Source organism: Gopherus flavomarginatus, chromosome 4, assembly GCF_025201925.1.
Source record: "Gopherus flavomarginatus isolate rGopFla2 chromosome 4, rGopFla2.mat.asm, whole genome shotgun sequence".
Taxonomy (NCBI): Eukaryota; Metazoa; Chordata; order Testudines; family Testudinidae; genus Gopherus; species Gopherus flavomarginatus.
In genome coordinates this window covers 48,335,444-48,349,073 of record NC_066620.1, presented here as the reverse complement: position 1 = coordinate 48,349,073, position 13,630 = coordinate 48,335,444, and the positions used below count along the sequence as shown (strand labels likewise).

The window sequence follows — 13,630 nt, the reverse complement described above, 5'->3', positions numbered from 1 at the left end:
AGAAATAATGTATGATTTGATTTCATCCTGCTAGCCACCCTTTTTGAATAGCAGAAAGAAATGACCCTCTGGGACCATGCGATTCTGTTTTCCCATATACATTACAAAGTGGGCCCTCTTTAGCTCTTTGCTTTCAGATTTAGTTAGTAAGAGACAGGATTCTGTATTGTGTCTATGTTAAGTAGATTAGAGGAACTTTGAAGGTCTGAGTCTCAATGTAAATTGTCTTGGTTATTGATTGTAAAACTTAGCATGGTTTAATTTGCAATACCTTTTTGCTAGATATAAAATACTACTGTCTGCATTGGCAATCTGTTTGTGTGAGTAAGGAATGTATGCATCAGGAAAAGATGAGGTGTGAAGGCCATTGTTAACCAGATGGTCAAGAAAGGAGGAATGAAGACACTTATCGAGATTTATTGACACCAAAGAATCATCAACGCGTAGCCATGATTGAGGAAGGGCAAATTGACAACCCTGAGGTGAAGGCTGGCACCCCTAAGGGCAACTGATTAAATCAGAACCAGCACAGGATGCCCCTCTCGGAGGTGTATTGGAATGGTTACATCAAAAGATACTTTTTAATTGGTGTAACCCGGTCAGAAACTGACACAGCAAAATCCATAGACTTCAACAAAGAAAAGGGACTCTAAGAACAGGGTGTTTGGCATGAGACTGTTCAACTGGCAGGACTCGTGTGTGTGTGTGTGTGTGTGTGTGTGAAAAGCATATGCTAACTTTTGTACTCTCAATAAATGCGGCATGCTGCCTTCTTCCTTATAAAGCTGTCTTGTGCTTCTTATAAGTATAAAAATGTGGGACTCAGGAACCTTGTTTTAGGCACCCAGGTTTGAAAATTTTGGCCACAAACTCAAACGTCTATTTAAATATGGAGTACGGTTAAAGTAAGATCAAGTGGACAAAGACAGTAATTTGAGAGTCATTTACATGTCTAAGCAAAATAATACTTAAATGGGATAACAGCCACACTTAAGTTAAAGCAGAACAATATGGTCTCACCTTTTAAGTTCCTGTTCTACTCTTTCAATTTGTTTCTTGCTTGAAGTTAGTTGTCCCGCTTGATAATTAACTTGTGATTCTTTTACTTGAAGATCATGTAAAATTTTCTGCTTCATTTTCTCAAGATTATCACACAATTCCATCAAGCTCTGGTTATCTCTTTTTAGTGTTGCTCCATCATTTTTTTCATTTTCAACCTAATTTGATTAATTAATTATATATTTAAAAAAATCTTATTTTAAGATTTTGATCAAGCCTGGGAATACACATCTTTATTCAGAGTGAAGAGTGGAGAGCACTTACAAAAGAAACAATTTCTGCTTTATAAAAAAGCGGTAGTTGAATATTTTTATTCGCTACATTTCAAAGCCCTGACAGCACTGGAAACTTCAGTTACACGCAAAGCTATTTTGCTATTCTACCAATGTTCGTATCACAAGACTTCCCTGTGTAACATTTACAATCATATTCCATAGTCAGCACAAGTCATTTAATTTCCACCTAGATATTAATATTAAAATGATTTCTCTAATCAGTGGTCCCACACGTGTTCTTGGAAGACTTTATTGGCTATAAAAAGCACCTACCCAGACCAGTAAAGTGCTTACATCCCTTGCACATCATCAGAAGAGCTAAACTTAAAAGCCATACGACTCTGATCATCATCTTGCTCCTCTCCCTTCAAATCTGTCAGTGTTAGCAACCAGTATTTCCTGAAAGACTAGAGTTAGAGATCAATGCTCAAGTTGCGTTTCCTCAAGATAGCAGCTGGAACAGCCATGTCTGATTTGAAGGAGGGATGCAAGATAGTAATTAGAATAATGCAATTTCAAGATCCTCTCTCTCATGATCTGTGTTGCATTATGTAGCACTGCAAAACAGATTTGATATCCCCAGCCTTTGCAAGGTATACTGCATACATTCCTATCCCTGACAGTTTATGAGATATTGGACTTAGAATGGTTAGAATGGTAGAAAAGTACTACCAGAGCAAGAGGCCAGTGACAGTTTAAGACTGAATACACAGCAAGGGCTGGATAGTGGGCTAGTGTAATTTTCCTTCACTACTTTACACAGGTGTCAATCGCTGCTCACAGAGTGAGTATTAGCACCAAAAACCTGTTAGTGAGTAGTCTACACGTTACTGGCATGTCAGTTGTTTGATGGCAGCAATGATGTTATGCAGGTACTAATCTTATCAGCTATAAACCTAGATGTTATGGCTTTTTTGTGACTAAAGCCCAGATTAAATTGGAGGCTCTGTACCTAAGAGTTAAATCCTTTTAGCTCAAGTGATAGCCATCTGTGCTACCATGATGAAGGTTTGGGGTTCCAACTATGCTGATGATGCATAAGTGGGGAATTATTACTGTTGTAAGAATATTTTTAAATCTTTAAGTCAAGATTTCTCTAAAAGATCTGCTCTAGGAATTATTTCTGGGAGGTTCTGTGACTTACGTTATATAAAAGATCAGAACGGATAATCACAGTGGTCCCCTCTGGCCTAAGAATCTAAGAAAATAAAAGCAGCAATTTTTAATAGGCCATTACAACAGAGCATATTCCAGTATTGTAAAACCACCGTGTTCATATAGACAAGTTGGTGTAAATTCTGCCCGAGCCTGTTGTTAGATACAAAAAAAAGTTGAGCTAATCCTTCACAAAATACCAATGAGTATCTGATATGAGAAACTGGGCGCAAATTATCAACATGATAATTTCGGTATGTTTATAAAAATTATATTTTATATGAAGTGGCGAGTGTTCACAGATATCCATTTGTAGAAATAATTTGTTTTACAAAGCACCCTGTATAATCAACTTATCAAAACAATTTATATAAAGGTATTTTAAAAATTTTTTACCTTTTCCGCTGTGCCTCATAAGATTAACCTTTGCACAGCATTCTAGACGCATTGTATAAGTGACTGTTTGCTATTACCGTAGCACCTAGGAGCCCTTGTCATGGACCAGCACCCCACTGTGTTAGGCGTTGTACAAATAGAACAAAAAGACTATCCCTACCCCAAAGAGCTTACAGAAGAAGGAGAGTGATTAAAAAAAAAAGGTAGAGGGTTTATTTGTTTTTTCACCACAATGGATGACTTAGTATGAGCATTGATACAAGCTACAGCAGCCCAGCAGGAGGCTACCCGTGTCCAGGCAGCTGCCCAACAGGAGGCAGTGCGGCTGCCTAATCGCCTGCTGATGGACCAGGCTTCTCAAGACTGAGCTATCTTGTGAGAACTGGTGAACCAGGTAAAGACCCTTACAGAGCTGAACCGCGGCCATGATAGGACGCAGATCATATGGGCCAGCCATTGGCTGCAAAAAATGACCCGGGAGGATGATGTAAAGGCATACCTTCTGGCCCTTGAGAGGACAGCCCTATGGGAGGCCTGGCCTCGAGATCAGTGGTCTGGCATCCTTGCCCCATTCCTGTGTGGGGAGGCCCAGAAGGCTTACTATGATCTGCCTGAAGAGGCTGCAGCAGACTACCCCCAGCTGAAAGCAGAGATCCTGACCAGATCTGGGGTAACGACTGCAGTGTGGGCCCAGCGGTATCACAAGTGGAGGTACCAGGAAAATAAAACCCCGCGGTCCCAATTGTATGACCTCATCCATCTCGCACAAAAGTGGTTGCGAATGGAGTCCCGGAGTCCAGAAGAGATATTAGAGGTTTTGGTCATTGACGGATTCATGAGGGGACTACCGCCAGACCTTCGTGCCTGGGTAAGCCAGAACGAACCCTCCACCTATGATGAGATTGTTGCACTGGCAGAAAGGCGAAGGACAGCGAGGGAGCTGACCCGACCAGTTAAGGAAGAGACTCCCCGGGTTAAACTAGCAGCACTAAGCCCTAGAGCTCAAGTGACGGGGCCACTAGGAGAGCCCAAGTGGAAAAAGAGAGGGGCTGAAGGCTCACCAGAAGCCACAAAGAGTCAGAGCACTGAGAGAGAAGAGGATCATGATAGATTGCCCAAACCAAGAGACCGGGGAATGCCTAAGGCTCCATACAGATGTTATGCCTGCAGGGAGTGGGGACATATAGCTGCACAGTGTCCCAATGCTGAGGAGCTGATGCAGTGTAACCTGGGGAACTGGGCACATGCTCCCTAATCCACCTTGTGGGGGTCTCACTAACCCCACATATGTACACCAGACCAGACGATCCCTACTCCAAAGAGCTTACAATTTAAGTACAAGACAAGGAAAAAGGAGAGACTACAAGGAAACAATGAGACAACATTAGTCACTAGGTTAGGCGGCTTGTGTACTCAGACCAAAGCTTAACTGTTGTCAAGTTTTTTGTAGGCATCACAGCAAAGGAGAGTTGTAAGGAGGGCTTTGAAAGAAGATGAGGGGACTTTGCAGATGGTTATGGGGGGCTCTTCCCAAGCATAAGCTGACAGTCAGCATGGGAGAAAACACAAAAATGCTTGTTTAAAATTTAACAAATGGATGCGTTATGGGCCAATCAGAGGCGGGAGTTGACATTTCGATAGTGAATGAAAAAAAGGATACCTAGGCTGAGGTAGGCCATGAAGGAGCTGGGAAGTGAAGACAAGCAGCTTGTTTGTTGCACTAGAGAATGGAGGCATTGGCGACAGATTTATATAATTTTTCGTGGTGCCCAAAATGGTGGTGCTCCCTCACTCCCTCCCAGTAAGCCGACATAAAATGAAGCTACAACGCGTCAGCACCACAAGATTACAAAGGTCAATTAAAAGTGGAAGGTCAGAAGCAGCACTTGCCTGCTTCAGTATACGGTATTATATTTTGTTGCACCTGTTGTGACAAAGTGGGAATGTTCTTAATGTTTTCTCTGAATACTGCGTGGGTGCCTCAGTTTCCCCTGCAAGGTGCCAACTGAAGGTGTTGGGGACAGAGAGATCAGGTGGCCTCCTTGTCCAGAAGAGACACAAAGGCCAGAGGAGGGAGTGTCAGTTTGGAGCTGGCTGGGGAAATGGGGAGAGGCCCAGAACTTGCGTCTGGGCTCCCCAGCCCCCAAGATGGACCTGACTGAGGGGTCCTGTTTTCTGTACCTACAAGCTCTGTTTTAGACTGTGTTCCTGTCATCTAATAAACTTTCTGTTTTACCAGCTGGCTGAGAGTCACGTCTGACTGTAGAGTTGGGGTGCAGGGACCTCTGGTTTCCCCAGGACCTGCCTGGGCAGACTCGCTGCAGAAAGCACACGGTGTGGAAGGGCATGCTGAATGCTCTGAGGTCAGACCCAGGAAGGCGTAAGCTTCTTGCCCTGGAGACAGTATGCTCAGAGAGAGGAGGCTCCCCCTGGAGTCCTGACTGGCTTTGTATGGTGTAGTTCCAAAGCATCCCAGCATCCCCTTCCACACTATGCACTCCTTGGAAGTCCGCACAGGCACTGACACTCCCTCCTCTGGCCTTTGTCTCTTTTCCAGGCATTAAGAGGCCACCTGATCTCTTTGTTCTCCAACACCTTCAGTTGGCACTTTGCAGGAGAGCGGCCCAGGCCATCAGTTGCCCGGAGACAGGGTTTCATCCATTCTCTGTGCAGACGGCATCACATTGGCCCTCTAGGGCTCTACAACAATCACACGCCCTTATCCCACCATCTAGATCCTTGAGAAATGCATAGGGGAAACTGAGGCACCCACACAGTATTCAGAGAAAACATTAAGAACATTCCCACTTTGTAACACCTGTATATGACTAGTTCTGTACTTTAAAGGGTGTAATATAATCAAGTATTGTGCTAAACACAATGATACTCCAAACTGACCACCAAATTTTAAGTTGCACGGTTTTCCCCTCAACTGAGGGCTCTGGGGTGGGGCTGGGGATGAGGGGTTCACAGTGCAGGAGGGTGCTCAGGGTTGAGTTGCTAGGGGCACAGTCTCTGGAGTGGGCAGGGCTGGGGATAAGGAACTTGGGGTGCAGATAGGCTGCCCCAGGGCTAGGGCCAGAGAGGACTCCCTGCCCCCAGCAGCAGCAAGGTCCAGGGGAGGGACCCCTCCTCTTCCCCCCGCCCTTCACCGGCAGCACACTCACTCCGCACCACAGTCACTGCACATGCTCCTAGGGCCTGCTTCCCCGCGGTTTGCTCTCGCGTTCCCCGAACCCCCCTGCAAACCGCGGGGAAGGAGACCTGCTTGATTACCAGAGAGGCTTCCTCAGGTATGCTTGGATACCTGCTTATTCCACGGAGGTCAAGAAAAGCGCTGGTAAGTGTCTACACTTGATTACCAGCGCTGGATCACCAGCGCTGGATCCTCTACACCCGAGACAAAACGGGAGTACGGCCAGCGCTGCAAACAGGGAGTTGCAGCGCTGGTGATGCCCTGCAGATGTGTACACCTCCTAAGTTGCAGCGCTGTAACCCCCTCACCAGCGCTGCAACTTTGTGATGTAGACAAGCCCCCAGGTCCAGAAAGCCCATTCGCTTCCCCTACAGTGGGTATCGGGCGGGGGGTTGCCATCATGTGTGGCCTCCCCCGCTGCTGCCCCTCACCATAGCGTCACTGGGGATAGGGCTGCCCCTTGCCCAGCGTGGGGCAGAAGTGGGGACTGCAGGGTGGTGGCTGGGTGGGGGGGGGTAGAGTGTCACAAAATTCACCCAAGCCTCGGCTGCTCAGGTCTAGGAAGCCCCCCTCCCCCATCTACCCTGTGGTGGGTGGGTGGCTGCTGGGGGGACCGCCATCACATGTGGCTTCCTTCCTCCCCTGCTGCAGCCTGCTGCCCCTCACCCTAGCCTCACTGGGGATGGGGCTACCCCTAGCGTGCACTGGGCAGGAGTGGGGGCTGCAGGGGGGAGGGGGTGGATCACAGGGTCAAACCTCATCGAAGCCCCAGCAGCTGCTCAGGTGATTGAGGTCCACTCCAGATGTCCATCTCCTGGCCAGAAATCCCCTAGGTGTCTCCTCCAGGTGGGTGCTGGGGACGGGAGAGAGGGCTCCCAAGCACGTGCGTGCCTCCTGCCCCCCTCCTCTCTACCTCTCCCCCTCCTGAGGTGCTCCAACAGTCTGCCGGCTGCTGCTCTCTATAGCCTTAGGCAGAAGCAGGGGCAGGCAGCCGGCAGCACAAGCAAGGGAGAGAGGCACGGGCTGGTTTTTTTCAGGCAGGGAAGCTCTGAGTCATGGGGTTTGGGGGCAGGGCCAGGGGAGAAACCCAGCTCCAAATATTGGTGGAGCACAGCCCCCAGCCTTGAATATTCCTGGTGCTCAGGCACCATGAGCCCATATAACCTGCCGCCCCTGAATGGAGGGGCGCCGAGAGAGGTGACACGGTCAAAGAGGCAGGCAGGGGAATCCTTGCAGCAGCACGCTGAAGGGATATGAGCAGAACAAAATTGTATTAAAAGTTACATGGTGCATTAAGACTATTACCTTCTGCTTCTGCTTTTGCAAAGCTGCCTCCAGCGATTCAAGCTGAAACTGTCTTTGCTGTCGTTCTTTTTTAAGCTTGTCTAGTTGACTTTCAAGCTCTGGAATCTTCTGAAGGGCCCTCGTGGAAAGGCCTTCATTCCATTCATCCACAACCCCGCTCATTTTATATCTGCTTTTTTCCTTAATACAAAGTGTATATCACTGAACCTGAAACACAAGGAGAACATTACTACAACTGATTTTTAAAAGGCTTAGGATTCAAAATTTTGATTTTTCTTAGTTGAATGCAATAAAGACTATGCATTTAAAAATTACTCCTCACTTTCATAATAATTCAGACAGGGCTAGAAAGAATTTCACTCTATGAAACTGTTACAATGTTGAATCAAATTCCGGTCTCTGGAACCATGATTAGCAATTTCTATCTGGAGCATAACTTCTAATTTGACATTCTGATTCCTTAGGCTGTGTCTATCTACACTAGAGACCTTACAACAGCACAGCTGTACCGCTGCAGCTGCACTGCTATAAGGTCTCCTATGTAGCTGCTCTATGTGGTGGTGTATGAAGCAGGCAAGGTACTAACAAGCTTCAACAGGACTTTATTTATAGTGGAAACCCCTTTACCAAGCTGCTGCTGCACCCTCTGTAACTCTCACTCAGCCTCCTCCACTCCTCCCCCCTCCTTCCTGTTTCCTGTCCTTTCAGACTCCCAACAGCCAGTGCTCTCAGTTCTAATAATTACAAGCATATCTAAACACCACATTCCCTCCTCTCTTAAGAAACTCTGCCAGTTAGAATAAACATTGTTGTTTTAACCACAAGAACAAATAGGAAACAAGACACTATGCTATTGGCAGAAATATTACACTGTAGATACTACATAACATAGTCTTTAGTCCAGACAGGTGGTCGTCTGGGTCTGACAGGCCGTCTCCCAAGCCCTCGTTCCAGTGCAACATCTTGTTGTGTTGGTTCTATGGTGAAGTCATCCAGTGCAGACTGGGTGTTGGCATAATCTCCCCTTGGTGCATAGGCAGGTGCAAGATAAGAAGCATTCCATACCCACCCATCAGAAAATTGATAGGTGTAAGGTCCCTTCTTCTCTATGATTTTAAGAGGCGCTGTGAATTCATGGTCCCCTTTGCATAAAATTCCAGGTTTTCGTATTCTAACGAAGGAACACCACTCAAACGTTGGTTCCTTAGCACCCCGCCGCTTGTCTGTGAAAGCCTTATACTTTGCTTGGTTCTGTTCAACTGTTTTTCTCACATCAGCCTCATTTGGGGCATCAGGTTGTGCCTTTAACAATCCAGCAATGTTCAGTTTAGTATTCATCTGTTTCCCATGCAGTGACTCTGCGGGTGATCTTTGCATTGTGGCATGTCATGTAGCCCGGTATGCTTGCAAGAAATCAGTAGCGACGGGTATCCACAATCGCCCTTCCAGTTTAGCTGTTTGCAAATTCTCTTTCAAACTTCTCTTGAACCGTTTGATTTCCCCCTTGGCCTGAGGGTAATATAAGGATGACCTTCTGTGTAAAATGTTCCTCTCTGCTAGAAAGGTTTCAAACTCTGGGGAAGTAAATTGACTACAATTATCGGAAACCAGTTCTTTGGGGTTCCCTTCCCTGCTAAAAACCAAAAAGAAGAACTTAATTATTGGAGTAGAAGAGATTTGCGATGTAAACATTACCTCAGGCCATTTACTGAAATAGTCTATTAAAGTGATGGCATGACGACAGTTAATTGGAGCAGTATCAAAGGGTCCTACAATGTCAATTGCCATTTTTTCCCATGCAGATTCAGGAAGAGGAACAGGCTGTAATGGAGGGGTACATGTCACTGCTGTCTTATCATGCATTTGGCAAGTGACACAGGATTTTATGAGTGCTTCAGTTTGAGAGTCCATCCCTGGCCACCAATACAGATCCCGTAGTCATTGTTTGGTTCTGACAATTCCTTGATGAGTATCATGTGCCAGGTGTATGAGTTTTGACTGTAATTCTTCTGGAACAAGTAGCAGGTGTGTACTTCGTAGCACACAGCCATCGAGCAAAGAACATTCATCCTGAACTCTAAAATAAGGCAGCAAAACTGGGCCAAGGCTTTTAGGGTTACTGGGCCATCACTATGTCAGAAATACCCGGTAGTTTTTGTTGAATTGGACATGCTGAACAAGCAGCTTGAAATTGTTCTCTTGTAACTGCAGTAAGAACGCTTGTAATAAGTGCAAGTACTACATTCTCATCCTCTGTTGGACCATCTGATGAAGGCAAAGGATGGCGAGAAAGGCCAGTAGCCCAGATACAAGCAAATGCTTCTTTTTCGACTGTAGAATATTTTCTCTCAGTATCCTTGAAGCAAATGCAACAGTCCTCTCTGTGTTGTCCTCATGAAGTTGTGTGAGGACAGTCCCAAGTCCATAATCAGAAGCATCAGTAGTTACAATTGGCGGACAATGTGGGACTGAATACTGCAAGTACTGGACTATGTACAATCAAGTTTTTCACCGTTTCAAAACTAGCTTATTCGTCCATTGTCCACAGTAAGGTTGAACTTCTACCTAGTAGTTCTCGTAACGGTTCAATGACAGAAGCATAATTGGGAATTAATTTTGCATACCAGGAGGTAAGACCCAAGAAGGAACTTAAGGTTTGCAAATCTGTTGGAGTAGGAGCATTTGAAATTGCCAGGGTATGATCTGGATCAGGTTTTAGTCCAGCCTGTGAAATTGTATGCCCCAGAAAGGAGAGTTCAGTTTGTCTAAATTTGCATTTGGACCTATTGAGCTTGAGGTCTGCTTTGCTGATGCAGTTCAGCACAGACTGCAGGTTATTGTCATGTTCCTCAGTAGTATTTCCAAACACGATAATATCATCCAAATAGCATTGAACTCCATGTTGATTCTTCAGAATCAATGACATCATTTTTGGAAGGCACTTGGGGCTGGTGCAAGACCATATGGAACACGTTTAAAACAAAATAGTAATAAATGCTGTGAGGTCTCTGCTGTCTTCATGCAACATAAGCTGGTAGTAGGCGCTCTGCAAATCAAGAGTAGAAAACATCTTTGCTCCACGGAGTTCTGCAAATACTACTTCTATGTCAGGAAGAGGATGGCTGTCAATCACAATAGCTTTAGTTGGCTCCCTTAAGTCCACACAAAGGCGAATGCCCCCACCCTTCTTCTATGTCACCACTATAGGTGAAACCCATTCCCAGGAGTTAATCTCTTCAATAATGTCATTTGGAACAAGTTTTCTAAGTTCCTCTGGAACAGCTTCTCTGACTGAAAGTGGTAAGTGCTGTAATTTCTGTGCTGTACAGGCATCTCATTATTCCACATTTTAACTTTATGCAGAAACCCATAAGCACAGCTGAGTTTCTCCTCCACCTGGTGTTGGGTCCCAGCTGAAACTGGTGTGTGTATTGCACAACTGCTTTGCTGAAGAAGATCAATTGGTCCATTAACTACTCTGAGATTTAAAGCAGCCAATAAATCTGCTGCTTCAGTGGCTTTTTATTAGTTTGCCTCTTGCAATTGTTTATCTTCAGCAATAGTGAACTTTTCTGCAAAGGAGTCACAGCATGGACTGTGCCTCCTGTGTCTTTGCCCATTATTTTGACTTCAGCTGTAGCTGACTCAATCTGAGTACCTATGGTTATTGCTTTTTCTAGTGTAAGTCGTGGTTCTAGAAAAAAGCGTTCTCTTACACGAAGCATGGCTGTTTTCTCAATGAGCTGGTCTCTAATCAGCTCATCTGCCATAGTCCCAAAGTCACAAGTTACAATCAGACTCCTCAGGGAAGCCATATACTGCATTATAGTCTCCCCTAGTTTCTGCTCACGCTGGCGAAATCTGTAGCAATTACATTCACTTTTGGCACAAAGAAGTTCTTTAATGCAATGAGTGCAGTCTCATATCTATCATCTGCAAGGGGAAAAGTGTAAAATATATGCTGCCCTTCTGCTCTAAGGCAGTGGATTAGCAGAGCACGCTTTCTTACTTCAGAAATCTCTGTAGCACTGATTGCATGCAGATAAGTCTCAAACATATGGATCCAGGCAGTAAAAGCAATTGGAGGCTCACTTGGGCTTTGCTGAAAGGGTGCAGGTGGGTTCAGAGGCAGAAGATCCATCATCGTTGCCAAAATGTTGTATCAAGCAGGCAAGGTACTGACAAGCTTCAAAAGGACTTTATTTACAGTGGAAAACCCTTTACCAAGCTGCTGCTGCACCTTCTGTAACTCTCACTTAGCCTCCTCAACTCCTCCCCCTTCCTTCCTGGTCCCACACTTGAAATGCATTTCAGAAAGATACCTCCTACTATGTTATTTTTATGATCACACAAAAACAATTTGTTAAAGATCTTTCCATTGAAGTGTGGCTATTCATGCAAAACATTAACACACGTGTTTACTCTGAAAACTTCGCTTTCTCTGCTGAGAAAAATTATACCTTCATTTTAGGTGTCTGCTGTGCTTTTCTCTTTACAAGTTTTACAGTTTTCGGAAAGCAAAATAGCTGAGTTTGTAAGCACTGTTTCTGCCAGCATGAGGCAAACACTCAAATGTAAATATGCATTCCACTGCTATGGATATTGACGCAACTGTAGGATGTCCTGTTTCTTCAAGCAGAACTGTATTTTGATGTAATGGCAAATAAAGTAATCCGATTATTAAGAGAGAAAAAGTGTATTAGTTATGAAGCACTGCAAATAATTGCCAGGAAATCAGATATAGATTTTTCCTTGTTGAGAAGCTATTGAACTACCAAATGAAAATAAGCACTTAGGTCTGGTGTAGATTAAAAAGTTAGGCTGATGTAAGCTGTCTTGTATCAACCTAGTTGTCCATGTGTTTACACTTACATGTCTCTCCCACTGATGTAAGCGCCCCATTACAGCAACACAGTAACACCACCTTCCCAAGCAGCGTTGAACCATGGTCAATGTACCCAGGTCAATGCTGCACAAGTATAGATGCTGCATTACCTTTGTCAGCCTTAACAATCCTCCAGCAGCTGTCCCACGGTGCCTGACACTGACTGCTCTAGTCACAACTGCAAACTCCATTGCCCAGGGACCACAGAGACCAGAACGCCCCCTTCCCCGTTAAAGTCCTGCAACTTTTTGAAATGCCTTTTTCTTGACTGTCTCCCTAGCATTTCTCCATTCCTGTGTGCAACTGCCCAGCCGAACATGCTGACCAGATGTGCTCCAGCTTGGAGTAAACTGGACATATTGGATCTCCTGGGCCTCTGGAAAGAAGAGACTGTGTAAGCACAGCTACGGACCAGCCACAGAAATGTGGACACCTCTGAGCAGATTGCATGGGGGATGCAGGAGAAGAGGGGCAACAGGGACTAGCAGCAGTGCTATGTGAAAGCAAAGAAACTACATCAGGCATATCAGAAGGCCAGAGAGGCCAACAGTCAATCTGCTATGACAACCCCACACCCCATTGTGGATAACTAGGAGGAGCCCAAGCCACAGGCCCCTGGTGTGAACAGTGAGGAGGAGGAGGTGGAGGGGAAGTGAAGGATGAAGAACATGCAACCGTGGGATCCAGCTATGCCATGAACCAAGACCGGTTTGAGATTCCACCGCAGCCCAGTCAGTCCCAGCAGTTGAGCACAGGCAAGCCCGATGGTAAGTGTTTGTTTTTCCTATTACAATGGTGTACTTATGGTGCTCCCAATTTAACAGGGCACAGCTATCGACTTTTCATTAATTCACTCATATTAGAAGAGGAAGCGATACAACCAAGAGATAGTATTATCTGCTTTTCATTCCCCTTGTAGAATTAGGCAAGAAGGGCTAAGTGGAGCAGTCTGTTTATGTACACAGGGAAGGTTCCTTGTATTCCCCTGAGACAGCGCAATGACAGTTTTAATCCTCTGCCGAAGGTTTGAGATGGAAGCCTTATTTCTTCTTCCATAGTAGGATACTTCCCATGCCAGTCAGTGATAAGTTTGGCAGGCATCATTGCAGTACCCAGGCTAGCAACACATTGGTGGCTTCAGAATGCCAGCAGCAGCTGTGCTCTCTATACCTTTGTTACCTCAGGAGTGAGATATCACCTAAAAATCACCACCACCTGTAGAAAACGGTGCCAGTATTCAGTAGCATCGCCATAAACTCAGTTTCATGCAACCGAGCAATTCCCTCACCCCTAGCAGGCTATACTCACCATGGCTGTTGCTCCTAGGGATGCTGTGCACAAGCATGCTGAAGAAGAGTC

The 13,630-nt window shown here is 45.4% G+C and overlaps 2 protein-coding genes across 3 annotated transcripts in view; one reads left to right on the top strand and one right to left on the bottom strand.

Annotated features, from left to right (window-relative positions):
• Positions 1-7,559, bottom strand: part of LOC127049830 (centromere protein F-like) — a 31,424-nt gene extending 23,865 nt beyond the window's left edge. The window contains exons 1-2 of the mRNA XM_050951100.1: positions 7,387-7,559; positions 1,021-1,217 (exon numbers count right to left, since the gene is read on the bottom strand). Of these exons, the coding sequence (XP_050807057.1) occupies positions 1,021-1,217; positions 7,387-7,548 (359 nt within the window). The 5' untranslated portion in view covers positions 7,549-7,559. The remainder of the gene's footprint in view (positions 1-1,020; positions 1,218-7,386) is intronic.
• The window catches only part of LOC127049469 (uncharacterized), a 481,224-nt gene that overhangs the window by 177,181 nt on the left and 290,413 nt on the right, over positions 1-13,630 (top strand). The gene's annotated exons all lie outside the window — the stretch shown is intronic.